General features: G+C 47.7%; 1 protein-coding gene across 9 annotated transcripts in view; it reads left to right on the forward strand.

The window, feature by feature from the left end:
• CAMTA1 (calmodulin binding transcription activator 1) overlaps window positions 1-27,708 on the forward strand; it is a 619,127-nt gene that overhangs the window by 389,871 nt on the left and 201,548 nt on the right. For all 9 annotated transcript variants that reach the window (XM_077312347.1, XM_077312336.1, XM_077312339.1 and 6 more), the window contains one exon: window positions 13,572-13,643. In XM_077312347.1, the coding sequence (XP_077168462.1) occupies window positions 13,572-13,643 (72 nt within the window). The remainder of the gene's footprint in view (window positions 1-13,571; window positions 13,644-27,708) is intronic.

Genomic DNA, 27,708 nt, shown 5'->3' on the forward strand with positions numbered 1-27,708 from the left:
ATCTCGAAATGACGCTTGTGCCTCTGCAGATAGTGGCCTTCAGTGGCTGCCTGAAGCCCACCACGCATGCATTTCTGTGGCCTGGCCTGCAAACGACAGCAGGGCATCAGGGGAGCAGATTCCAGCCAAGCAGGATGTGAAAGCAGGAGCTGCAACACCACAAAACGGAGATCTTTGCTCTGTTCATCAGCAAAGCGCTTTGCAATTCTCTGTAGTGCTAATGAGGTGAACAGGCTAAGACTGGCTAATGGGAGGATGTCTCTCTCTCTGCTTCCCAGCATCCAGGGCTGCACTATTTCCTCATCCAGGAACTGTTGCAAAGTAAGGGAATTTCCAGGGCTTTCAAGTGTGACTCGTCTTCTCCTGACGTTGGGCATGGGCTCGGAAGGACTCCGTTGCTCTCCAGGTGAACCCAGCCTTTGCAGATTCCCCCTTTCCCTCCTCCTCGCTGGATGGCAGGTTGCCCAAGAGAACAAGCTGTATGACACATGGGCAACAGATGCATAATCCTGTTAGAAGCGCACGGGTATTAGAAGCAGCCGGCTGTGTTAGGACGCAAACAGCATATGCAGACTGGCTCGGAGTCTCCATCTCCTCTGGGAAGAAGAGTTAGGGACAGCGTTCCCACATCTTGTTCCAACAGCCTGACAGATTCTGGATAACCTTTATTAAAAGACAAAGTGACGGTAGGAGGAGAAGTCTAGTCACACCGGCCTATCTGAAAAGGTCTACACCAAAAACATTCCTACCCATCAGCCAGAGAGGTTGTGGACTAGAATTAAACTGATGCTTCTTCCTCTGAGGAGGAGGACATATTGGTGGGTGATTCCCACCATCCATTCAGGGAGGCAGGAACAAATCATCCTCACTTCTTTTCTCTGTCCGGGGAATCACCTTCCTCTTCAGTTCTTTTCCTGCCTCATTAGGGAAAGCAACTTAAATCAGACTAGGCCTTCATCTAAACTCTGAGCTTTAAATTTCATATTGATTGTTCTCTCTATTTCTAAATCTTCTAGGGAAGAACAACTAAGCCCTCTATGAGCCATCTCTGACAGCAGCAGCCATTTTATTGGTCTGTCAGTTTCTAAGAGCAGACCCTGATGGATTTCTTTCTGCCAGACAGCTAGATGCTCCCCTCATCACTGATATCCAGAACAGCAAAAGAGGAGCTGGCAAGACCCATAGTAGGCTTAATATCCCCAATAACATCACCTTGGCCTGATGGAGAGAAAAAAGTGTCTCTTGTTAAAACTGTCTTCTGAGGCTGCAGCTCCTTCAATCACTCCAGCAGTTGATGGTGGCCAATTTGTGCACCCAATCAGAGGTTGCAGTGAGATCCCCTTCATCTCCATGGGTCTCCTGGGGGGCACAGAACCTGGCAGCAGTAATCAATAGTGGGCTAAGGAGCCAGAAACAGTCTTCATTGACTGGGAGTCCCTCTCAGACACCATCGGAGCATATCAGCACCCAGGCCATTTCCCTTTTCTCCTAACTTCTTCTCTCTCATCAGGCAGACTATGTGAGGGGAAATGTATTATTGTCAAGGAGAAGGTTTTAAGTCTAGTACAGCCTGATCTAGGACTTTGGCCGCTCCATCTCCCCAAAGAGAAAGAGGAACGAAGAACATATTTTCAGCTAGGAAATGGTCCAATCGCTCACAAAAGGGCTTAGAAAGAGCCATTTAGTAAGAAAAGAGGGAGAGAGCATGTTCATTGGTGGAAAGAAACCTCTTCAGACTGTGAACTAGATGAAAGTGGAAAGGACACATTCCTTTTGGATGAAGATGGAAGGAGAACTTGCGGTTCCAAAACAATCTATAAGATTTTTTAAGAGTGAGGATCATCAACATCGATCGTCAAGAACTGTGGCAGCTCTGCAGCTCCAAGAGTCTCCCACCATAGAGAACCAATCCTCGACAGCCTCTAGCCATATAAATTCCTGGAATTTCTTTGAGAAACAATTGAGACCAGAGTGGCAGTACCCAGGATACGTTAACCATTTATATTCCCTTACTTTGCACCAATTCCAGGATGAGGACACTGCTTTGGCAGGTCCTGCCAAGATGTCCTCAACCTCAGAGAGAGACTGGACCATTGGATACAGACCATTCTTCTCCTCTGCAGAAAGAAGAACATCTAGTTCCTGCTGAGATTATCGCCATTCTGAGTTTTTCAGCAGGAACACTTTCTGTCCTAATAATTTCATTTCATTTCCTTGAAATATGCTGATTATCTCACAGAGTTAAGGTGTGAACCAACTGCTTCCAGAGCTCCTGGAACTGAATAGGAGGGTGACTCCCACACCAGAAGAAGGAAGTGAGCAGAATTTGTTCTTATATCCCTGAATGGGTGGTGGAAACCACCCCCAAAGATGTCCTCCTTTCCTCAGAGGATGACCCTTCATGGTGACTATCCAATGGTCTATTCTCCATGGATTATTGAGCCCCCAGTAGGGAAAGGCAGGATAAATGGATCAAACTCTACAATTAAGCTGATGGACCCATCTCTGCTCTCTAAGACGGCCTTCTGAGTGTCCTTTAAAGTGGCTCTCTCTGAGAAGCTGCCCTGAAGAATGGCCAGTGCAGGCTTATGCTGTGAGCCTGAGGACGTGGAATTGACTGTGAGAATAATTAAATCCTCTTCAGGGAGCGAAAGCATTTCCATCGTATCAGGAGGAGCCGGGACGCTTTGTGAGTGTTGTCGGTAAAACAGAAATCAACAACAATGGGGGGAAGGGGGAGACTGATTGAAATATTAAATTATGGTAAGCAGCGTTCCTGCCAGGAGGCTTTGCACAAGTAAATAGTCATTGATTTTTTAATTATACGAAGGCCTGGGTGGACACGGCTTTGCTTCTGCCTTCTTGCATGGAAATGGCTGCAAAGGGTTGGTGGTGCTGGCAGTGGAGGGGGATGTGCCTTTGTGGGCGGAATGGGAGCAGGTTTGCAGCTGCCCAGTTGCCAAAGGAGGTCACCACAGGCTGTCTTGCAAACAGGCCGGTCAAGAACGAGGAATGACCTACCGCAAGACAATTTGAGCCTTACTGAAGCACCTGTGGCTTCCTTGGGAAGTCTGTGGACAGCATCTTCTGGCTGTCAGTCCAACGTGGGGCAGAAATGAATTAAAGTTTTCCGGACATGGCATTTGATTATCATCCTTAGAAAACTGATGATGCTTAATAACAATAGAACATAGAATTTCACTTGAATTTGGACCCCTCCCCCCAAAAGCTCCTCTCTGATCTGGCTTTAGAGAAAAGATTCTTTTGGAACTATGAAAATATGCAAAGAGAAGGAGCAAGCAGAGTGATGTTTTCTCCCTATTTCATCGTATTAAGATTTATGAGTCCCCTTATGAAGCTGATGGGCATGAGATTCTGAGCAGACAAAAGGAAGCATTTCTTCACCTGTCGAGTAATTAATTCATAGCAAGCAGAAGTAGCGATGGCCACGTTCATCGCTTCAAATGGGCCTTAGCTAAATTCATGGAGAATAACTTCATCAGTGGCTAGTAGCAGCAGTGATTAAATGAAGCAAGCAATTCCAGAGGCTGGAGTCTTCTGTTCCCATTGATTTATTATTTATTTGTTTGATTTATATACCACCCTCCCGAAGCCAGCTCCGGGCGGTGTACCATTGGTGAAAGGTAGCAGCACGAAGCCATTTTGGCACCCATGCCCTACTTATAGGTCTTCCAGGGACATCTGCTTGGCCCACTCCATGAGACTGGATGCTTGTCAAGATGGACCACTGGCCTGTTCCAGCAGGGCTGCTCTTGTGTTATTGAGCAGTTGGTGAGGGGGCACAGTTCCCATGGAGCAATAAGCGACCCAGGCAGTTCCAGAACTGGGCAATCCACTTGCCTCTGCTATCAATCAAGCAATCAAAGGGGAAACGCCTGATGCCTGGATGTTACTAGCCATCAAACGTCGATGTTTCCTGTCGTTAAAGAATGTGGCGAAGAGCAGATGAGGAGGCAGTGGCGGAGTAGGCAGGGTAGCCCACAGGAAATGAGATCATGCATATGCAATTGGCTCCCCCCCCCAATCAAATGTGTTTGGGGGAGGGGCTAGAGCACCTGCTTTGCATGCAGAAAATCTCATCGCGTCTCCAATTTAAGAAGGACCAGGAGGCAGATGTTCGAGATCCTGGACTACTTTGGCCAGTCCAAGCAGTTATTAATTAATTTTTATTATTAATTAATTTGTTACTTGCCACTCCCAAGCAGGCTCGTGGTGGGTTACAGATGTCCAGTTAAAACTCCCATTAAAAACCCATTAAAATGGACGGGAAATACTGATGCAGAAACCGACAGCCCAGCAACATGGCAGAACCCCCCCCCCCATCCCCGATCCCCGACTAATACCTCCAGAGGGAGGAGGCAGGAGAGACAAAACACCCATAAGTTGTAGCTAGCCACCAGGGGGGGGCATCGATCTTCCCCTGCACTGCCCCAGCAAGACCTTAATGGCTGGCTCAGTACATGGCAGTTTGTTGAAAACAGTTTGTTGAAAATCCCATTGATGCCCATTGCAGCGTGCATTCGAATCCACGACAAAGTCAGATTTCATTAGGAAGTTCTCCTGCAAATGGCTCTTGCACCGTTTCCATTGATTTAAACGGGTCTTTTGCTGGCCAGTGTCCTAGTTGTCCCAGGGACAATGCCATCTGATGGCCCACAGGGCACTTCTTGATCCCGCTCTGAATGCATCTGGCAGGAGGGAGAGGTGATGCGATGGACTGGCGATACTTTCAGATTGACTGGAAATACAATTTCCCAAGCACGGCTGCAGTAAACACAGGGAAGCTTTCATTTCCCTATCATTAATTCATTGTGATAAACCGATCATAATCAACTCATTTAGCATTAATGGGGGCGTCATAAAAAAAAGTAACTAAAAGCTACCACTTCCTTTGGATGGGAACCAGCCCGACACGCCTTCTGCTCCCACAGGGTCCTAAAGTAGGTTTTTCTTTGTCTGAAACGGTTTGGTTTTTTTTTTTTTTTGGTGCAATATTCAGTCGAGAAGAGAACTGCCATGAGAAGCCCTTTGCACATGTGCAGGTACATGCAGGCTAGAATGCATTACTTCCCTGTGTTACTGTGCTTTAGGATGCTTTGGGCTGATCCTGCGTTGAGCCCCTGGTTGGACTAGATGTCCTGTATGGCCCCTTCCAACTCTATGATTCTATGATTCTATGATTCTTTGGCCTGTATGGCCTCTCCCAACTCTATGATTCTATGATTCTATGATTCTACTTTCCCCCATTACTAGGCTGTGTGTGCAGTTGATACCACAACCACACTGAACCACAGAACTACAGGTGCTTGGTACCCAGGTTGGGTGCCAGTTTGGGACAAATTAACTTGAGTGGCTCTGCTAATATTGTCACTGGACACTCAGATATGTCTGGGTAGCTTTGAGATTTCCCCCTTTTCAGAAGATTTTCGGTCTTTTCATTCCTGGCCTCGACCTGTTGGAATGAGCTCCCAGGTGAGCTACGGGCCCTGCAGGAGCTTTCGGGCTTGCAAAATGAAGATCTTCCACCAGGTCTATGGCTGAGGCTGGGGTCAGTGAGGTAGATCAACCCCCCCTGGGTGTGAGTAGTAAACTGGATCATCTTGACCTCCTTCCTCACCCCTCAGGTAGTGGGAATGGCGGGGCGGGGGTGTTTCCGCTATGTTCTGTAACTTTGTCTTTTAATGGGGGTTTTAGTGGGTTTTATCGGACATTGTAACCAACCACGATCTGGCTTCAGAAGTGGCGGGAAATAAACCAAATAATAATAATAGTAATAATAAAGATAAGCAAATTTGCTGTTGGATTCTTTACATCCCTTTGCTTGCACCCCATGCGTGAAATTCAAAATGAATCCAAAGGTTCCTTTCCAGTGAAAAAATTGGGGGGATTTTGAAGCAAGAGGGGTGAGACCAGCCCTTTTGATTATGCCTCTCTCTGGGAAGAGTGAGGACATTGCCCTTCAGTGCCCTAAAACACAAGAAGGAAATCAGTGAAGAGTGGGTGGGATTCTCAACCAACCCCATAATCTTCCTTTTCTTCCTTGGGGTGGGGAAGTTATGGGTGTTGTGAACCTCTCTGGCTCCAGAGATGCCTAGAGGGGCTAATCCAGTTTTAACACGCAAACCCTTCTCTCTCTCCACCTCTCAGGGCAGGTCCGCTCTCTGGATCTTCCTTTTCAGCCGGCCTTTCCCGAGAACAGGGCCTTGAGCCTCGTGACAATTAAATCTGTCTCCCCAGCTCCCTCATTTCTTTAAATCCAATTGTAACATGTTATCAATTTTTCAGCTGTTATTTCACTTTATAGCCCTTAATACATTATTAATCTTGGAAATCCCGCCTCATACCCCTCCAAAAAAGAAAGTCGCCCCCCCTCTCCCCCCCAAATTGATGTCTTTGACGTGATTTTTTATGTCTTTTTATCTGGAAATGCATTTAATTTTTATTGCAGTCTTCACTCATGTCGTCTTTATTCCGGCGACTGGATTTATTAAGATTTGTTTCCTCTGCAGCAATTCCTCCTCTTCCAACTGTGCTAATTCTGAAACACAACGTTGGAACCACACAGCCAAGGGGGGGTGTCTCTCTTAAGGGGCACGGTGGGGGGGCCTGCAGAGACAAGCTGCCCAGTATCTCTAGGGGACCTGCCACTGTTAGTTCCGTAAAATTTATACACGGAGAGTTTGAATTTTGGGGTTCTAGGAGGTGGGGAGAAAAATAAAGATGGGGTGAGAAATGGTGCCAGTTGTTAGCATAGACCAGGGGTAGTCAAACTGCGGCCCTCCAGATGTCCATGGACTACAATTCCCAGGAGCCCCCTGCCAGCATTCGCTGGCAGGGGCTCCTGGGAATTGTAGTCCATGGACATCTGGAGGGCCGCAGTTTGACTACCCCTGGCATAGACAAACACAGATAGTATATAGCACTTAATCATCATCGAGGTTGGAGTGAACTTGTTCACTTTTCAATTATCTCCAAATTCTTCCCTGAAAGGCAGTGCTGTTCCAATTTGAACTTCTCAGGTTGTGGAGCAGAATTGTCTCTATATTATTTTCACTAATTTTTCCATTGGTGGAGCAGGACGTATCAGCTGTGCTTTAAGGTATGTATGATCCTGATGGAAGTATGGATTGCAACACGCATAGGAAACACGGGTCAGGTGTGTTGACAGTATGTTGATTCCTAGAGAAATTACAGAGCAAGCATAGAATGGAACAAGTTACTTTTGTCCAACCTTAATTTCCTTTGAATTAAAAAAAAATGTCTCTAATTTATGGGACGCAAAACTCACTTTGGCCATGATTTGAATGGCTCCCTCCCTAGAGTGTGTCCACATTTCTCCCTATATTTCTGCATATTGTGATTATGTTTTTCTGTAGCACTATTGGCAACTGGGACTATCCAGGTGTGAATTATCACCATAGCACAACAATGGTGCAATATCCAATAACATGTGGATACAGCCCTGCTGGACCCAGCCGTTGTGGGTCACCTGGTCAGATATACAGGAACCTGAGATGGTGGCAGCCATGATATGCAGAAGTCCTTATGTTATGTATACTCTGTTGCCACTGATTCAAGATGCTGTCCTGCCATAAAATTTTTCTTACGTCAGTGGAAAAGTGCACAGACGGTAGAAACCCAAGGGAAACATTCCGTTTCCATCCAGTACGTTTTTATCTTTCCCTTCCTCCAGGGAGCTCTGTAGAGTGTAATTGTTCCTTGTTTTATCCTCACTGTATCCCTGTAAAATAGATTAGACGGTGTATGTGTGTAAGACCAGATTCGGAGCACCCAACAATGACAGAATGGAGACAGGAACATGGATCCAACAGCAACCGCTGTATCACACTGACTCTTCTCTGACTCCAGAATTTGAACTAGGGGTGCCATCCTTTTGGGTGCTTTTCTGGGTATGTGACAGCTTCAAGCAGTGATTTTTTTTTAAGCAGTTTGTGTTCTCTTTGCAAAACAGTGTCTGGCCCACATCAGAAGTTGCTTTTTGAAATGAAAATCAAATTTGATTCAGCTCTTCCCACCATGGAGAAGGGATCCAGAGAGCACCATAAAGGATCCAGGGCTTAATTTGTCAGGCTCTTTCCTTATTCAGGGTAGCCCCCATGTTTTTTCCTCCTGCAACCAAAGCCATGCATAACATCTTCAGGAGGTCTCAGTTGTGATCCTTTCCCCTTCTTCCTTTCCATAGTTTTGCACGCTCCATAGAGCATGTAATCTTTATCCTCCAAGTACAGGTAGGGATGTTCTCCTGTGCCCCACAAAGATCTTCTGCCCTGCCTCCTGTTGAGTTTCTGCTTGCTTCTTTTGACTGTACACCTTATTGTTTCCTTTTTTCTCCTGCACTTGTCTCTATCATGGATTTGGTCCCTTTTTCTTCTACTTGCCCCCAAATTCTGTCTTATTAATGACACACTGCATTGGAAGAAAAAAACAAAACGGTTATCCATTGAAAAGCACAATTCTGTCCCCTTAGCCAAACGCTTGGTCTATCAGTCAATACTTCCGCAGGGTTTGCAGCGTTAGCCAAATCAGCTTGGAATGCATTTAGTTAAAATTAATCTTGGAATGCCTGTCTTCGTGATGAGATCTGCACCCTCCTGAGATTTTAATTGGCCAAGCTGATCCCTGGTTAATGCTAAGCACGGTGTTTGATTAGCTGGTGTGATTTTTCCGTGATACGGTCGGAACCTGGGAAACGGCAAGACCGAGAAAGAATGTCTTGTGCTCCGTAGCTTTGCAGTTTCTTCCACTGGGGTTTTGTATTTCTCATCTCTGTTTGGTTATATTAGGCACTAAGGGATTTCAGTTTATATTGTGTAACTACGCATATAGTCAACCCATATGTCAAACAGTCAGGATAATTGTCTTTGTGCAATTTGTAAGAACGAACAGAAACTGAAACGCATTTTCAAAGGACCATGGCAGGAAAGATCTGGAAGGGAGTCTATATTAAAAATGTAGATCATTTTCTCCGTCCACAGTCCCGAGTGGCTTGGACCATGCAAAGCAAAAAGTCAACCCCCGTTATTTCTGCCCGGCTTGGCCAATCCAGAGTTTCTACAATGACTGCCAAGCACCAGACACCACAGAGCTCTGTTCCCTTCTGAACCCGAAGTGTTTTCTGAGATCCCAGAGTTGTATCCTGTTTAGACCAACAGGCTGAGTTCTGGAGACCTACGTTCATTTCCCCATTGTGAGAATAAAATGGAGAGAGGAGAATCGTGCACGGTGCCCTGAACCCCCTTGGAGGAAGAATAGGATCAAAATATAATATGTAGTTAGATAAGCAGCTCATGGAAACAGATCCACCTTGTCAAGCTCTTAGTTTGAGCAACTTTGGACTCTCTGTGCAAACCAGTCTGCCATTTTTGCTGCCGAGATATTGCAGAATCCACTTATTTTTCTTTCTTTTCTTTTTCTGCCTTCAAACAGTAGGATTAATGTGCTACAGTTTTCTCTGAATCATATCATCTACTTCTGTTGCTTATGCTTTTTGTTGAGGTGGTGGTGCCGTTGTCTCCCCCCCACCTTGGTGTATTTGAAAGCATCATTAATCGCTGCCATTTTGTGTTTGTAAGAATAACTCTGTGACAGAAGCCAGCGGCCTTGAAAATCCTTCTTAATTCATGCCAGTGTTGTGAGTGATTATCTTGAGCAGCAAAACCATCTCTCCTTGGTGGGTTCCCTGATAAGTGTGTCCTTTTTTAATGACTCACCTGAATTGACATCTTTCCCCCCCTCCTGCTAATCCTATTAGGGGACCTGTTAAGGATGCAAAGCCAGAAATGCTTCTACTGTTTTAGTGTTTTCCAAGTTCTTTTCATTTCCAGAAGTGTCATAGGTGCTAAATAATTCAGAAGCGGTGGAGGGGAGCTTTTGTGTGATCGTAAAATGGTTAGAAATCCTGCATCAAGGGAGCCTGGAGGGATTTGTGCTGAGACTCACCCGTAAAGGCAAGGACGTAGGGACCGGGAGCTCAAGGCTTGGGTCTGCTTAGTCAAAAAAGAAGCCAACTCATACACTGGATGCCTCTTTCCTAGTAGGGTGGGACCTGTTGCCGTTCTGGGCAAGATCTTGAGGGACATGGTTTCAAGCAAGGCGTCATCCAGTTGTGTTGCTCGCAAGCCGCTGGGAACCAGTAAGGTGAAAGGATGCTTAAGAAGCAGGGGAGTCAAGATCTGCAGGACCATGGACAGTTCCACTGCAGCAAACAACTTGCCCCAATAAGCTACAGCAGGGGTAGTCAACCTGTAGTCCTACAGATGTCCGTGGCCTACAGTTCCCATGTTGCTGGCAGGGGCTCAGGGGAATTGTAGTCCATGGACATCTGGAGGACCACAGGTTGACTACCCCTGAGCTACAGAACCCAAATCACTGCATAAACACTTATCAGTAGAGATGGTAATAACATTTGAAGGAGTAGTGCCTTGGCTTAAAGATGTTCATTCTTAGGCCATTCCGTAGCATTCCAGTGTATCGGATGGCTACTCTGGTGGGTGTTCACAGAAGAACAATATATTGACTCTCAGGGGATTTCAGAGCCTGTGCAGGAGCTCAAGGCCACCATCTAGGCTTCCTCCTCATGTAAGTGTAGACTTCCTCTCCCCAAAATGTTATGGAATCATGATGGCATGAAAATCAACACCCAGCCTCTTTTGAATGCGCATGAGAACAAAACGACCATCCAGCGGTGGTGTCCTCCAAAATTATCAAACAATATTGGGAAGTTGTTTGTCTTGTCGTTATGAGTTCTGGCCAGGCTGATGTCAGCAAGGGAGGCAAAAGAATGTCAAGGTGTTCCAGAAACATAAGCCGATGCCCAGGAATTTGGGCATGTGGGGTGACTGCAGGCAGGCTATTTGTGGAAGCAGAAAAGAATGTTATGGAGGCCCCGGGAGCCAAATGACAAAAGTATGAACGATACTGCATATCTCTCAGATTAACCCATAAGTATGTCCCTCTGTGATTTCCTGCTCTTGCATGTAGCAGATTCACTGCTACATATTCACCGGTGCATTGCCCCAAGAAGGCCCCTTCAGATGCAGGTAAGTAAAGGCAATGACTGGATGTGCTAGCTAATGTGCAGTTAAGCCATGTGAGGATAATACGAAGGCAGTGCACAGTAATGACTCAGGGCTGTGTGACGCAGCTCTGAGCAATGTCTGCTTTTGAATGAGGTGCCTGATGTGCAATTAAGCCAAGCGCTGGTGGTATTTTGCATGCCATGCACACCTCTGACTCCGATCTGCATTGCAAAAAAAAAAAAAAGAACCCGGCACATCTGCTTTGGAGATAAATGTCCTGGCAGCATTGGGGATGGTGGAAATAATCACATAAATTAAGGAAGGGACTCAATCTACACTTCCCCTCGCCCCAAGTGCTGAGCGATGTTTCTGGCCAGCAGTGCTACCGACACTTCCAGGCACAGCGATAATTCTGAACGGCATCCTCTCTACCACCGGGAGATCGGGAGCCCTTGAGCAGCCCACAAGGAACTCTGGGAGAGCGGTGGGGGTGGGGCTGAATATCTTCAGAAGAGGCTTATAACTTATTCAGTTTGGGCATTTATTTCAGTGTCGTAAGAAGCAGGATGCAAAAGTTGTACTTTATCTGAAAACTGCTTTATCTTAATCCGCTGGTTTATGGCATCCGGGTGTTGCTAATATTTACACAGAGCAGCTCGTTTTAAAATATTTACAGTGTATATAGCTCTTAATAGCGTTAATATTTTAGAATGCCTTGGCAACTGAAGGTTGCGAAACTTGCTTGCCGAGGCAGTATTAGGGAGAGAGCCCTACGTAATAACTTGGAATCCACAGCCGTCTTCTTCGTGTTTCGAAAGGAGGCAGCTAGCAGGAGGCATGAAGGAGGTTTCCGGTGAGAACTTGAGGGCGTCCAATTAAATGCGACTTTACCCAGAGAGTGATTCAGATGTGGAATTTGCTGCCAGAGGCTGTCATGATGGCCATATGAATAAATAGCTTTGAAACGGGATTAGATAGATTCCTAGAGGATACATTTATCAATGGCTGCTAGCCATAGCCGCTCAAGGCAGCACTGGACCTCTGAATCCCAAAGCCAGGAGGCAACATCTGTCCAGAGGAACCGTCTGGCCGTTGTGTGAGGCAGCATTAGATAGACTAGATAGAAAATCCGTATGATCTAGCAGTGCTCTTCTGATGTTTTTAAGCTTCCCTTCTTGAATCACAGAGGGAAAACTAGTCGCAAATGTTCCCCTTTTGGTAGGAAGTCTCTAACCCTCTGTCTGTCTTCCCCTTTAACCACCGGTCTGTTGCCTGCAAGAGAGACCAACATAGAAGCAGGGTATCTGCAGTATCAGGAGCTAGTAATCTGATACCCACCATCACTCCAGATCTATGTTCATGCCTAGCAACCACCATGTCTCTCATTAAGGGGGCCTTAGTAAAGTTAAAGGTATCCCCTGTGCAAGCACTGAGTCATGTCTGACCCTTGGGGTGACGCCCTCTAGCGTTTTCATGGCAGACTCAATACGGGGTGGTTTGCCAGTGCCTTCCCCAGTCATTACCATTTTACCCCCCAGCAAGCTGGGTACTCATTTTACTGACCTCAGAAGGCTGAGTCAACCTTGAGTCGGCTGCTGGGATCGAACTCCCAGCCTCATGGTCAGAGCTTCAGACAGCATGCCGGCTACCAACACCCTGGGCCACAAGAGGCTCTTAAGGGGACCTTAAGACAGCCAAAGGAATAAGTATTTTGTTTACATGGTGGCAAGGATAGACTGGGACAAAAAGGGTAAGACATCAATATGGCAGTGAACTGAGGTGAGGGTCCCAACCGTTGGATGAAGTGAGGGGGGGAAATGTGGCTTGAAGCCTGCCAGGAAGGCAAGGGGTAGCACTTGCAAGAAATCGGCAAGTCGGCTTTGGCTGCATTTTGCCGTAGGTTTCTGTGGGCAGATTTTTTTTTCTTCCTCTTGGATTTCCAGTAACAAACGAGGATCAAAGGAGGATTGCTTTTTTAATAAGAAACGTGTTTGCCGTCTCAATCGCGTAGGAAACTTTCAAATTAATTTTTGCTTGTGTTTTCCGCCTTTCCCCCTCACTCCCCTGGACGATTGCGTGTGCACAAACGTTAATCCGTCGAAAAATCCGATTCACCATCTTAATGGGGAAATGTTCCAAGACGAAAAGACAAAGAAATAGGCTGTGTGCAGGAAACGGTGAAAGCGCAGCACGTGTTCGCTTTGTGAACTCCCACATTGCGAGCGCATGAAGCATGTACTGGGTCAGGCCCTCGGACTGCCGCTGGGATAGCGTTGTCTGTTCTGACTGACAGAGGCTCTCCAAAGTCTTGGGTGGAGGAGCTTCAGATCAACTACCTATTGGGCTTTCCTGCAGGTCAGGCAGATGCTCTAACAAAGACCAATGGCCATCTTTATCTGCGGTGTCAACGGGAGCTCCTGGATCCAATGCGATAGCATCAAGATGAAGGCATCCCTGTTTTCCCCTGCCAACCCCCTTAACTCCTGCTTCCTCTCTTTCTCTGTCTTGCAGTGCCTCTACGGCTGCTACGTCCATTCCTCCATCATCCCCACATTTCACAGAAGGTGCTACTGGCTTCTTCAGGTAAGGCAATGCCAGCATTATATCTTACAGCGAATGGTTCGTGGGATGGCTTTGAGAGTTGCTCTGGTTGACTTTGGGGAAGGTTTTTGACCACCTCGGTTTCTTGTCCCTGTGGAAGGAATCCACATGGGTACTTCCCCGCCTACTTGTGGGTATTTCGTGGGCGGCAGTTCAGGGAGCTTCTCGTGTAACAAAATCCTGGGCGGGAGAGGAAACGTCTGTGCAGTGAAACGGGAAAGGTCTAGGCTGGTGCTGCTGGAAGGTCCAAATGCAAGACGGCAAAGAGCAGAAAAGGAAAGCTGAGCAGGGATGACCTGATGGGGCTTGAATTATGAGGGTGGGAGGAGCCAGATCTTAACTTATTTATGCAGAGGTTTATCTTCTGCCCTGTATTCGGAAACATTTCTGACTACTTTGCCGCAGTATCGCTGGCCAAAGGGATGCAAAGGTCCCCTCCAGCCCCTATCTGCTTAAAGGTGGGTGGTGAGGTGAAATGAAATCAAGGTCTGGAGAACCAATAGGCATGACAGAGTCCCCAGCCATAGGCTAGCTGGATTTGGAAGCATTTGTGGCTGCCCGAGCGGTCATCTGAGTCAGGCCTATTGTGGTTGAGAAGCTTTCTTGTTGCTTTCTTGTCTTGGAACTGCTCTTCTTGCAGTTCCCTCCTTTGTTCAGAGCTGGATGGTGCTGCTCAGGTTGCAGCCACACCTGACCTCTCAGACTTCAGGTTCAAAGCCCTGTCAAAGGGATGGGATGTCGGCACAGCTCCCTCCCTGTCTGCTTCCACAACCTGGAGACACTGGTCCTGATAGCATGTTGTGGACTAAGATATTTGGAGGCCTCTTGTTTGCTCAAAGGCGTCTGTGAGAGGTTGTCCAAACTCCTCCCTCTTCTTCTTGTATGGATTTGCATGCAAAAAAATTGTGTTTCCATCCCTTTGGTTTTGTTTTTGCTTTCAAATGGGCAGGGTGAAGTTTCTAATGCCTGTAGGTAAGTTTGCCAATCACCCACTGTTTGCACTAGGTAGGCTCTGCCCGCTTGTAAGGAAATCAACGGGACGTTAAGAAGTGCCTGGCCAGCTATGCTGTGTTTTGCAAAAGGTGGTAAAAACACAATGCTAATTTCTAAAATCTGTGTGGGCTCGCTTTCAACCTGTGGAGTGTTTTTTTCTGATTATTGATTGGGGCTGTTTTTAAAAAAAAGACAAAGTTCAATGTACAGAGAAAGTGTGTTTAATTAATTCCATCCTGTCCATGTTAAGTGAAAACACCAAGGACTTTTGAAATCAGTGGAGATATTTGTCACCTAGCAAAGTGCCATGAGTCTGTTGGTGATGAGGGTCATTGTTGTTTGAGGAAATCTCAAGCCTGGGGGGCGGGATCTATTTTGGAGTCCCAACCAACGGATCTGTGTTGATGTTGGGACCTGCACCTGGTTCTTCTGCTGCAGGCCACCACTGACCCTATGGGTCTGGAACCTCCTCTTCTGACTTGGTGTCATGGTCGCTGTTCAAGGCTGATGATATTTCATGAATTTCCTGGCCTGGAAAGAAGGTTGGGAGATGTTGTGAGCTAGTCTTGTGCTCCTGAGAAAGTGCTATAGTTCTTCTTGTGCCCCTCTGGACTTGTGCTTCCTGTCCTGCCCACTTCCACTCTCTCTCAGCCTGCCACCATCCCATCTGCTTCTAAGACAACCATCTCCCCATATAGTGCCCTGAATTGTCCTCCATTTGTGTTTCGTTTCTTTGCTTCCTCAACAAGGCAGCAGATAGAATCCATCCTCCCTAAGCAACACCCCCAAATCTCCAGGGATCCCTCAACCTAGAGTTGGCAACCCTAATGGCTAAGGAGGAAGTGTCTTCCTTCTTTTCAAGGCATCCAAGTAGATGTTCTTGGCCTTGGCAAAGATTGAGAATTCCACTCCTTGACCCAATTCTGTAGTCAACTGATCCTTTAGCTTAAGGGTTCTATTGTGTGGCACCTCCAGTGGCCACCTTTGAACATTCCTAAGCCCTGATGCAGCACTGCCCTCAGTAATGTCAACACCTGGATCCCAAAGTCCAAAATGAACACACTCCCCTAATACATTTGCAGATGTCCATAGCTAGAAGGTAGTTAAGGTAAAGGTAAAGGTATCCCCTGTGCAAGCACCGAGTCATGTCTGACCCTTGGGGTGACGCCCTCTAGCGTTTTCATGGCAGACTCAATACGGGGTGGTTTGCCAGTGCCTTCCCCAGTCATTACCGTTTACCCCCCAGCAAGCTGGGTACTCATTTTACCGACCTCGGAAGGATGGAAGGCTGAGTCAACCTTGAGCCGGCTGCTGGGATTGAACTCCCAGCCTCATGGGCAGAGCTTCAGACAGCATGCCTGCTGCCTTACCACTCTGCGCCACAAGAGGCTCTAGATGGTAGTTAGAGGCAAGTAAATCAGCCGTGGTGTTGTGAGCAAACGCCTTCCTTTCATGGGAAGTTCGAGGATGTGTGCAGCTGTTCTGTTCACGCGGAGGTGTGAGACTTTCCTAGGCCCAGCATCTGGGTCCACGTCAGAGTTCACAGCAACACGTTCTCTGCATTGAGTTGGTGCCACAAAGCTTTTGTGAGTGTCCAGCATGCCTGAGGCAGTGGACAGCTGTGTATTTTATTATTTAACTCCCATCTCTGCCTCGGCCTGTGATGGATGGGGTGACACAGAGTTCTGACTGCAATTCCAAATGTAATCTGTGCTGTTCGTACAAGGCGACCACATGAACCTCAGTCTTCCCCATCCTTCATGTTTCTTCTCTCGGGGTCCTCCTTGAGTTCTCCTCCCCCTCCCAGATAGTGCAGCCGACATTCTCATCCCCAGATTTTGCCTCCAGTGAAATCTGGAGCAGATCCATAGGATTTTTGCTAAGCCAAACTCTTGTAAGTTTTGCCCAAGAGAATCATTAGAAATTCAGTTTTTAACTCCAAGTTGTCTGGGCTAAGGAAGCCCCCACTTTCTTTTCCCAAGACGATTTAGGCCCCTTAATATTCAACGATCCATAGAGGCGGTAAACCTGTTTTTGGACTTTGGGGCAGGAGGTTTCTATATGGTTCTCTGCTCCCTGCCAAATAAATGCAGAACCAGTTAGGTGCATCTGATCCATGGATCATTCTCTTAGCTGGATCTAGCTGCTCCCCTTTCCCTTTGACCGCTCAGGAGAAATGGCTTGGGGATCAGGCAAGCCAACTGGAATCCCACTTCTTGATGAGCCCTCATTCGTACAAGAGGATGCCGGGTGTTCCAGTTGCAGGAATTGCTTTAATCAGCCACAAGGACAGGTTGTGCCTTCATTGTGTCGAAGAAGAAGTCTGTGATTCATACAAGCCTCTTTCCCAATGGAAATAGGCGTCCTTCAGTAGCGTTCTCAAGGTCACATCACTCTGAGAAAGGGAGGAGAGAGGGAAGACGGTGGCCAAGTATGGATAATCTTCTCTCATATACCTGTGCGATGCATTCATTCGGCTTCAAGGGTGAGAGCAGGGATAAGGAAGACAGAGAGCCCTTCCTGTGCCAAATGAGGCACTCAGGAGCAGAGTCCTTGCGGCCATCTCTGTTTCAAAGTGGGGAGGGGGAGGGGACGTTCCTCCTGTTCATATGTCATTTCAGAGTTGGGTGATCATGGCCATCTGTGCTGCTTTTGGATTTGGGGGGGGGGGATTCCAGAGCTCGGATGGTGTCAGCCTTAACACAAGTCATCACCCTCCTGCTCCATTCTGTGGGGGCAGGTCTGGGGGAGGTTTTGGGCTGCACGGGGAGTTTGCCTCTGGGGCCAGTCAAGTCAACCTAACCTTAAACACCCCACTTTTGTCTGTGTTCTCAAAGGACATTTCATGGTCCTCCCCCACCCCTTCCCAGCGCTGATATCAACCCATACGTTTGGTGGTCATTCTCGTTTCTGTCCAGACCTGAGAGCCTAGTTCATCATAGCAATTAGAAAATCAGGGTCTCTTTTCTTTTCTTTACTTTTCTTTTTTTTTTCCTTTTGGTCTTTGTGTTTGCTCTTTAAAACCTGAACTCTACCTGATTCCCTCCCCCTTTGACCCACAGGCCGTTTCTACTGCAGGAGGGTGAGGGGAGGTCTCCTGCCAGCATTGGCTTTCAACCCTCAGGCTCTTTCCCATGAAGCAGCTTCCTTGTAATGCCTCTAGACAGACAGTTTAAGTCCATTCACCTTTTGCTATATGGTCAGGCCAGGCTTCTTGGTTGCCCCAGAGGCGCAGAAGTTGCCTGGGGTGGAGAACTGGCTAAGCACATCAGCGTCAAGTGAGGGATACTTGTGCTGTCAGATATTTTTCCTACCGTGTAATGGGGAGTGAGATTCAGGCTCACGCCACACCTCAGGAGATGTCTGAATCATGTCCTTTAATGCTGAATGTGCAGACAGAAAAGGGGCTGTATTGAAGGTGGCGCCTCATGACGTGTGCCATCTGCCTGCAGGTTTTGTACATTCAGGTCCATGCCTGATGTTGCATTTGTTAAGGGATGGCTGTGCATTTGTGAACTCAACCCTAGGCCAAGCTGTGTGCACCATATGCTGTTTAGTATAACATCACCTCCCTTTCAGTGGGTGGAGCCAATCTGGACACGTCACCTGACACAAGTCTTTCCCCAACATGATAGTTTTAGTAATGCTTGGCTTCATTTTGATGACTTTGGTGCAAAGTTGGTCAATTTGGTGCAGGGCGAATGGGCCCTGAAAAATCCCAGCTTTGCTCTTTTGTTGGGTATTTTAATTTGTTTGTTTATTTGTTTATTTATTTATTTATAATTATATTTATATTACCGCCGCTCACGAGGGTCTCACAGTGGCTTGCAAAAATGAATAAAACACAATAAAATCCCCAACAATACCCTTAAAACAATATAAGATCACACTAAACAAGGTGGCGAACCATAAAACATCAGCCTCCCCCACCCCTCCGTTCAGCATGTAGGTCAGGAAATTGGGATTGAGGATCCTAGCTGATCCTAGTTTATACCGGCTTAAATCCAGAGCTTCTTCAAGCTGCTGCTTCTGCTTCTCTACACTTTTGACATAATGTTCTTTGCCACGTATTCCTGGCCAATCAGGGGTCACTTAATGGACTGCAAAACCCTTTATTTGATCTCACTCTGAAGTGGGGAGACGACGACAAGGGATAATTCATCCTAAGTGTCAGGGAACCATCTAATGATCCCACCCTTGTGGGTTCATTCTCTACTAGCACAATGCAAGGAAGGCTTTCATCCCAGCCCAGCTCAGTTCTACATAGTTACGTCTGACTAGCTGAGGTAGACCCTGGATCAATGTGCACACCTGCACGTCTGTCCAGGTGCACATCCCGCTGACAGCATTGAGGCGTGTATGGGGGGAGGTTGTGCTTGGGTGCACACCTGGGTTAGAATGCCGTCCTTTCTTTCTGTGTTCCTTTGGAAGGGATGCACAAGGAGCGTACCTCCTTCCACATTCTTCCCTAGCTGGAGAAATGCAAGTGTCTAGATCATGCAATAAATGAATGTTGGCATCAGCTCATCCCCCTCCAGCAAATCCCTGCTCCCTTGCACATAATCTGCACACTCTCACAGGGAAGCGGAATGTTTCTCAGGTGCAGAAAATGCCCCATTCATCACTAATTTGTAAAGTTGCATGTCAAGGCCATGCGCTAGAGATTTGGACGGAGAGTTCAGAACGATTCTCATCTGTGAAATTCCTCGATCGGCCGCCGCGCCTACTTCACAAGGCTGTTTCTGCCTCAGTTGTCCATTTGAATAAGGAGCGGGATTCTAATGCAGTAAATACAAACATTTCAGGATGATTATAGCTTCCCTATGAATTAAGGGAGAGAGAGAGAGAGAGAGAGAGAGAGAGAAGGAGATGAATCGTTTTCTCAAAAGATTTCTGAACACATTGTTGTCGGAACGCTTTCGGCAGTGCCGTCTGAAAGAAACGCCCTTTGACAAAAGGTCAGTTCCAATTAAACCGCGGTTTAAGACTCCCCAGCTTAATCTGGAATTAATGAGGTAATCAATTAATCATTCCAGATTAATGCGTTAAGCACCATAATTCCCCTTTTTCATAGGACAAAAGGTGGCGATAAATGCCTGGACTGAGCCGGGAAGATCTTCCAGCTGGAGAGCTTGAAGCGCCAAAAGTAGCAGCAGGCCACGGTTGCCCTCTGGGGCTGAACTGGGGTTCCCACTGCAAACAGAGGATCGAATATCTCTTCTGAAAGGCTCTCCCCCCCTCCCCTGGCCTTTATGCGCAAACACCCCACACGATTTGTGTCGTGTGCTTTGCGAGGGGCCAGTTACCTAAGAAGAGATGTGCCAATGCTGTGCTGCGTACAGCGCCTTGCACACCCCAGGCAGTACACGGACAATAAACTGCAGACAGTAGAATCTCCTCCAGCACACCAGACCTTTATGAATGCTCCACTGTGCTCGCCTCTGTGCCTATTGTTCTTATTCCGCATAGCCATGCATTCGTCTTGGGGGGGGCTGTGTGGGTTACAGCTCGAGGATGCCCGCTCGGTAAAGAAACAACACACATCTCCCACCACGGCTGCGTGCACACGTTACTCATCTCTCCTCCCACATCATTACCCTCCTGAATGTGGTTCACACACACCTCCCACATTGCCTCCCACTGGTTTCCACAGATTTCGACACACTGAAGCTGAAATCTCTCTCAGTAGAAGCAACGGACCGTTTGGGAACCATGGGGCACATGGAGCTATGCTTGCTCCGGTTGGGGTTGTTTTTGTTGGATAAGGGTGGTCCTGCAGCTGTAGGAAAGTGAGGTGTGTGTGTGTGTGTGTGTGTGAAAGAGAGAAAGCAAGCCTTTTGACACCTTTAGCAGTGTGTGCATGTGTGTTTGTTGGGCCTCTGCGTTCCCTCTTGCTACAGGCGATGTAATGCTGAATTGCTGCAGGAAGCTACACTTTATGGAAATAAAGAAGGAAGACATGCTTCCAGAAACCTAGGCCAGTGTGCTGCCCGGTGGTAATTTAAAAACTAAAGAGATTCTGGGACTCAAATATAGGTTGAGAAGGCCGCACCCAATCCAGAATTTGAGCTTAACACGAATGCCCAAAGAGGTTAAATAGCATACCAACCCTTCTGTTATAAAGGAGAAAGTCCCGGGCCTAGTCTGCACACACAGGATAATGCACTTTTAATGTGCTTTGGCAGCTGGATTTTCCTGTGCGGAACAGGAAGATCTACTTCGAAAGTGCATTGAAAGTGCATTATCTATTGTGTGCAGACTAGGTCTAGGTATGTGTGAACAGCAGAGATGGTGCGACCAAATCAGAGTGGCACCTTAAAGACCAACAAAGATTTATTCAAGGCGTGAGCTTTTGAGGGCAAGCACTCTTCCTCAGAAACATGTTCCTGGACTTTCCCAGCTCAGTCCAGGGAGGCCTGAGCACAGGTTGGGTCAATTTCCCCTGAACAAAATTATGACATGTGGAAAACCACAGGCCGGAAGATGGACATATGCAAACCTGCTTCTTCCAGATCAGCTAATGACAGCCACATGCTCTGGAAGAGGCTGGGCCAGAGCATTGCCTTTCCCCTTTACCTACTATGTTCTGGTGACTCTAATACAATGATAACTAGCTGATCAGGGTGTCACATTTATGTGGGCGTCTCCAGTTGCATCGTGGCATCCACGCCAAAGTTTTGGCAGGATGAAATAGAAGCATTCAAGGGACTGCTTGTTTCCACCTCTCCCTTGGCAGCCCAGGAACTTGCTGAAACTCCTCTCTCTTTTGAGTGTAGAATTCAGGATGCAAAACCCATCCCTGCCCTCTCCCCCTCCCCTCCCCTCCGAGGTCTGTTCCACTCTCCGGTTTATTTATAATGAATCTGAACGTTAAACAATTATCTTCTTGTGCTAGAGGACAGCAATCTCGTTGCCGTATCGCCACCAGCCAAAGCTGAGATTGCTTCTCTCTCTGGATTCGACTGGGGGAGATTCTGGCTCCAGGCAGTCAGTGCAACACCCCTCCATGGAAAAGAGGTCTGGTGTTGGGTGTTAATTGAGAGCAGCGGCTTCCTCCGAGCCCGGCTAGGTGGAGGAGCAGCCAGCTATGCGCACAGATAGATGTGCAGAGTTTGACAGGAGAGCGTCTGCCACACACCCAGTTAGACTCCCAGTGCTCCTTTGCCCCACTTTATGAGCAAAACGTGCAAATGTGCATTCCAGAGGCAGGGCTGCTTACCAGCTTAGGTGCCCCAACTGGGGACTTTTCCATGACAGACAAGCAGAGCCCCCTTTCCAGTGGTCCACGGTCACGACTCTAATCAAGAACGTTGGCTCCCGAATAAACAATCACTTGTCATCGACCCAAGCCCTCGACACTTGCAAATTCCTTTTCTCTTTTAAGTTTTGAAGCTGACTTTGTTTGCAGAGAGACGTCCCCCCCAGGTGAATGAACCTTCCTCAAAGCTCACTTAAATCTTAGCCCGACAGCTTGAGTTTCCCCCTCTGTGTTCTTTTGTTTGCAAAGGGACACGGCTGCTTGCCGCAGTTTATGTCATAAGTTAGCGCAGATCTGTCAAGCCAAGAGGGCTGTGTGTCAACGTGCCCGTTCTAAACAGGTCCCGCTGCACTTCCTATGATAAGTTTTTTTTTCTAAACGGGTCCCTACGCGTTACTAACAATGCGTCTCTTAAGTAGAATTGGATGGCTCCACTTTTGAGATGTCGCAAGGGCAAAGCTTATGCTGATCCACGGGTTGGATCCTGGGGAAGATTGATAGCTCAGGTCAGGGGACCCACGTGGACAAACAAGCCCATGGGTTAAGGGCTGTAATAGGGAGGGAGAAGGAGGAAGAACCATTCCCTCCATCTTCTGCCAGTGCAGATTGGAAGGGAAATATAGGCCCTGTCTACCACATCTCACAGCAGCCCCCTTCCAGACAAAACCAGAGTGGTCAAAATGTTATGGGACCGGAGAAGCGCCATTCTGGCCTTTCCCCAGGCCCTCTTCACTGATCTGGGCCAGCCTTACTACCAAGTGGACTCCCTGCTGATGGTTTTGGTGGTGCCTTCTGCATCTCACCCTGCTCCTTGTTTAGTTGTTGTAAGGCAGGTTGGAAAAGACACCCTGCCTGCAGTCTCACTTGCTCTGTGGTTCCAAGATGGGCAACGCAAGCCATAGATGAATACATTCTTGGCACTCCCTCTTCTTTCCGTAGAAGGAACAGGAGTCTCTGCCATCTTCTATCAATCAAACGGAGGAGCGTCACTTCCCTGGAAACAAGTCACATTGGGTCCGATTCAAACTCTCCGAAAGGTTTCCATTCTTGGCCAGTTGTTGCGATTGCACTGCAAGCTTTGTTTGACAATGAGGGGTGTGTGTGTGTGCGTAGATACACAACTGGGTGCAGTGTTTAGACAGCACTAGCTTTTCAGGAATGGAAAACAAGTCTGTATTTACAGCGATTAATACAGCCTGGAATGTGAGTTGCTTTGCTGTCAGTGTTGGCCCAGCTCTATGGCAGAATTTCCCTTCTGCTGTTGACAATTAGCAGCCTGGGATACACCAACGCAGCTGGCTGTTGGAGGATCGGAGGGCTGGTTGGTGCTTTGCATGGCTTCGGCAGCCTTTTCCCCCAGGTAACGCTGATATCTCTGGTTGTGCCATGGATAAGCAAGACGGCATGCTTCCTCACTCAGTAATTCAGTTGTGGAATTTCCTGCCAGTGGATATGATGAAGGCCATAGGGATAAATAGATTTCAAGGAGGGTTGGACAGATTCATGGAGGACATGTCCATCTGTGATCACTAGCCCTACTGACTGAAGGGACCTTCCAAATTTAGAGGCAGGAAACCATTAAACACCAGTGCTGGGAGGCAATGGCAGGAGAAGGTCTTGGTTCCGTGCCCAGTTGTTGGCCCTGCGTAGCAATTCATTGGACCTGTTTTTTGATTCTGCCATGAATCAGTGGGTTTATTGCCTAATCCTAGTTAGATTGCTGGTGCAGCATCCTTCTTTGATTGGACCCACTGATGAGAAATGACGGGTCATACCTTGAGTGGGTCTCGTTTTGGGAGCCCCAAAGAAACTCTGTGTGGTGCCTGAAGCAGGACTCGCCAAGATGGTCAGAACGTGAGGTCACCTTTAGGGGACACATCAATCCTAGCAGAGGTCAGTTTTATGTGAGACGTGACAGAGGGTGGCAAAGATCAGTTCTATGCCCAAACGGGGGGGGGGGGGTAGCTGGGAAAGCCAAACAAGATCAGGAAGCAGGGAGATGACCAATCGAGATGCTGGCACAATGTATGGTCACATGGAGTTGCTGGTGATTTGGGGGCTACTGCTGGTAGTTGTGCCATGAAGCAGGTAGGATGTTTTTCCACCCAACTTACCTCACCAGGTGGCTGAACTTGGAAGAACAGAGGCACTAGATCTGATTTCCTTGGAGGAAGGGTAGGGGGGGGGAAAGATACTCTTTCACCTTCGAGGTGGATAAAGTTCTCTTTTCCCCTCTAGGCTACGGGATGGGGGGGCTTTGTTTGCCCCCAGTCTGGTTCTCGAGAGGCTACTTCTGTTATCGGACGGGCATAAGTTCATGCTGTCGATGGCGGGTATTAATTTGCAGCCCTTTGGGAGCCTACTACATTATTGGGCAATAAAAGCAGCTGTAAGTGTGAACGCTTGCTCTTTGTTGTCCATAAATGTGCCAGAAATGCATGTATGTGTTTGTGGGGTGGGGGGGGGGAGCTTCCATTACAATCCCTCAGAGCGTTCCCCCTTGAAATCATGGTTAGCAAGTAGGCGCCGGTCATATATGTCTGCCTGATGTATAGGAGGGTGTTAAAAGCTCTTGTGAACTTGGCCCGTGGCTACATATTATCCCTTTATAACAAGGTGGAGAGAGCTTTTCAAATTGGCACCTTGACTGTGTTGACTTCACAGTCTCTTAAATGGAGCTGAACTGTGGAGTTTTGTTCCCTTCACATTTCATCCCTTTAATTATTTGTCTTTTCAAAACTATCTTTCCTGCTTGCTGCACTCAGGCGATAAGGTGACGACAAAAGTCATAACAAAGGGAGGTCAGTAATACCTTTTTTTTTCCTTGACAAGAACACGGGGTGGCCGGGCAGAGGAAATGAATTGCTGGATTGTTCATTCAGATAAATAAATAAATAAATAAATAAACCTCCCCAGTTGCCGGGAGCATGTTTGCGATTGGATTTGACCACACCGGGGATCTTTTATTTTGCGAAGCAACAAGGTTTGTGGCGAGTGACAGCTTGTTGCTGACGTCGGGACAGGGATTAATCTATCCTGGGTGGGGGCTCGGCACGTTGGGCTCTGCACCTGGTCGGTCGTGGGACTCATCGTGGGATAAGTGCAGTAATAAACATCATTTTGCGGTGATTTATATTGATCTGGGTCAGATTTATCCAGCTCGCTTTGTTCAGCGGCATTTTTGAACCGAGTGTCATTTCCCTCTGAAGTTCTTTTCCAGAATGGAGACGGTTCCCAAGATTCCGTGCATGCGGTCAGCAGCCCGGCCAGCCAGGGCCTGAGTAGGCTCTTAACCTGGGGGTCAGGACCCCTTTGGGGGTTGAATGACGCTTTCACAGGGGTCGCGGCAGGGCAAGCAGCTTGGCTGGGGAGGGGGATGTCATCCACACAACAGCCTTGCGGGGTGGATCGAGATAGAGCGTTTGTCTGTCTGGAGCAGCGGTAAAGAGTGAGATCGGCATGGTGGGACAAGAGGCAGAACTGAACTGAGAAACCTCGGGGTAAAAAAACAATTTATATACCATCACGAACCATGGATCTTCATGCCATGGGTCAGTTTTGGTCTAATTTCTATGAAAGAACACTTGCATAATTTTAGGGTTGGGGGTCACCACAACCTGAGGAGCGGTATAAGGAAGGTTGAGAACCATTGGAGTTAGATGCACGCATGGAAGTTTTCCAGTGCTAACTGCTTACTCTCAAGGAACACCATGTGCTTTGCTGCTGAGATTGGTACTTTGTTAATAGATTGGGTGTGTGATTTACAAAACAGCACCGTAATACGTGGACAAATAAAAGGGGGGAGGGGGGATGTCCAAGCCGTGAATACAATATAATAGTACCAGCCTGCATGAGCCAAGATTATGACCCAGGAGAGAACTCTGAAAACCCAGATGATCTCTTTCTGAACATCTGCCAAGAAAGCTCATAAATATTGGCCCAAGGGGACACCCACCCATCCATAGACTCCTCCAGATGTAGCCTCAGAGCATAGGGAGAAGCAGTAGTGGGCATCTTTCCCATGCCAGCATTAACCTGTCTCATGGGCTGCCGCAGGGTCCACCAGCCCTTCCCAAGAGACCTTGGGCATCTAGGTTACAGTGGATAAGTGAGAGGGTTGTGAGGGTCCTGCACAATGCAGGGGGTTGGACTAGATGACCCAGGAGGTCCCTTCCAACTCTATGATTCTGTGATCTCAGAACAACAAAGGAGTGTGACATGCAGCAGCAACTCCTGTGCCACCAAAGTCCTGGGATCAGGGCAAAGGCAGAGGTGAGGAAGGGAGTGAAGGAGAGGTTAACCAAGTCTTGGGCAGTGGAATCGGACTTGAAAATAAAACCATGGATAATTCTTCCAGCCTAATAAACACACGCCTGTCTTTGCTTTGTTCTCTTAATGTTGACTGTCAACCTCTACTTCCAATCAGCCAGTCAACCAATCAGTGTTGCCAGATTTGCAGGCAAATATTCCACGGGGACTTCTCTTCTGTGGACTTCGAAGGGTTAAAGGTTCTGCTGTGGTTTGTCCGAGGTGCCAAAGGCACGGTGTTTTGCCGCTGGTTTTGTTAATCTGCAAGGTGCTGGGCGCAAGGGAGCGCTCTGTTCTGTTGGGAAGGAGAGGCTGATTCAAGCATCAGATGGGCCAGGACTGGGAAGCTGAGCATCCAAGTCAAGTATTTTTCATGGGTGGCCAATGTTCTGTTGCAGGCAGAAGGGTGAGCAGAGCAGGTGACCAAGGGGGGAAGCGTTCCCAGCCTTTCTGTTGAGTAAATTTCCAAGACTGGTGGGCTTGGGCAGGTGAAAAGGGCTTGTCGGATACCTGTGACCCTGGTCAGTTGCTAAGTCCATAGAGCTCAGCCTCTCCACGTTAGATAACAGGCCACAGTGCTGTCACCTTTCAGCCAACCAGCTCCATAGCCCTGGAGCAGAAGGTAACAGGCCTTTCACAGCAACAGTGGCTCCATCTTCTGGTACCAGAAAAGGCTGCAGGTAGCTACATAGGACTAAAGCAAAATCCAGTAGTGAAAACCACATTATACCTTTTATTAGGACTCACCAGAGCGGCTCCAAATGGATACGTATACCAGCTCGGAACTTCACGCAAGATGCATATAGCACAAGGTCACAGCCTGAGATTTTTTGTTTGTTTGGAGGCCTCGAAAGCTAGCACACTCTTTGGTGTCATTTCGGCTGGTCCTCACGCAAGCTATCACAGCGCACTGTCCCGATGATGCAGCGTGTGAGCGAATGCAGCCGTCCCCCCCCCCCAGCCCCGTTGGCCCAGCTTCGAAGCACATGGCAACTAACTCTCTTGCCTCACCGAATCAGATCTTTCCAGGACGCTGTGATAGTGTGAAATTGAGCCAGTGCTGAATAACATCACACAGACGTGATGGATAGCCGGATTTTAATCCGGGAAGAAATTCCTCGTACTTTCGGGACGTAGATTGTGATGCCAACTGCAGGTGTGTGTTATGAGAGCGGCAGGTTTGTGTTCTGGGCAAGGTAGCCTGAACCTGTAACCGGAGCAGGCAGGAAAGATTCATGGGAGGCAAGAGCAGCCCTTCCCTACATCTCAGGCTTTCTCCAAGGCAAGCTGTGCTGTTTGTTTACTCCCGCGCATCTACGGTCGTCCATCATATTGTGGAGGACCTGACTGTTAAGCCCAGAGATAAAGCGAGGAGACAAAGGGAGTCTGAATGAGATGCGGAGTCCTTAGAGATGGAAATTATTAATTAGACTTATTATCCAGAGCTTGTCAGTTGGCTAATCCTTTGCAATGCGCGGGGCTTTGTGC

This window comes from Paroedura picta, chromosome 15, assembly GCF_049243985.1.
Source record: "Paroedura picta isolate Pp20150507F chromosome 15, Ppicta_v3.0, whole genome shotgun sequence".
Classification (NCBI taxonomy): domain Eukaryota; kingdom Metazoa; phylum Chordata; class Lepidosauria; order Squamata; family Gekkonidae; genus Paroedura; species Paroedura picta.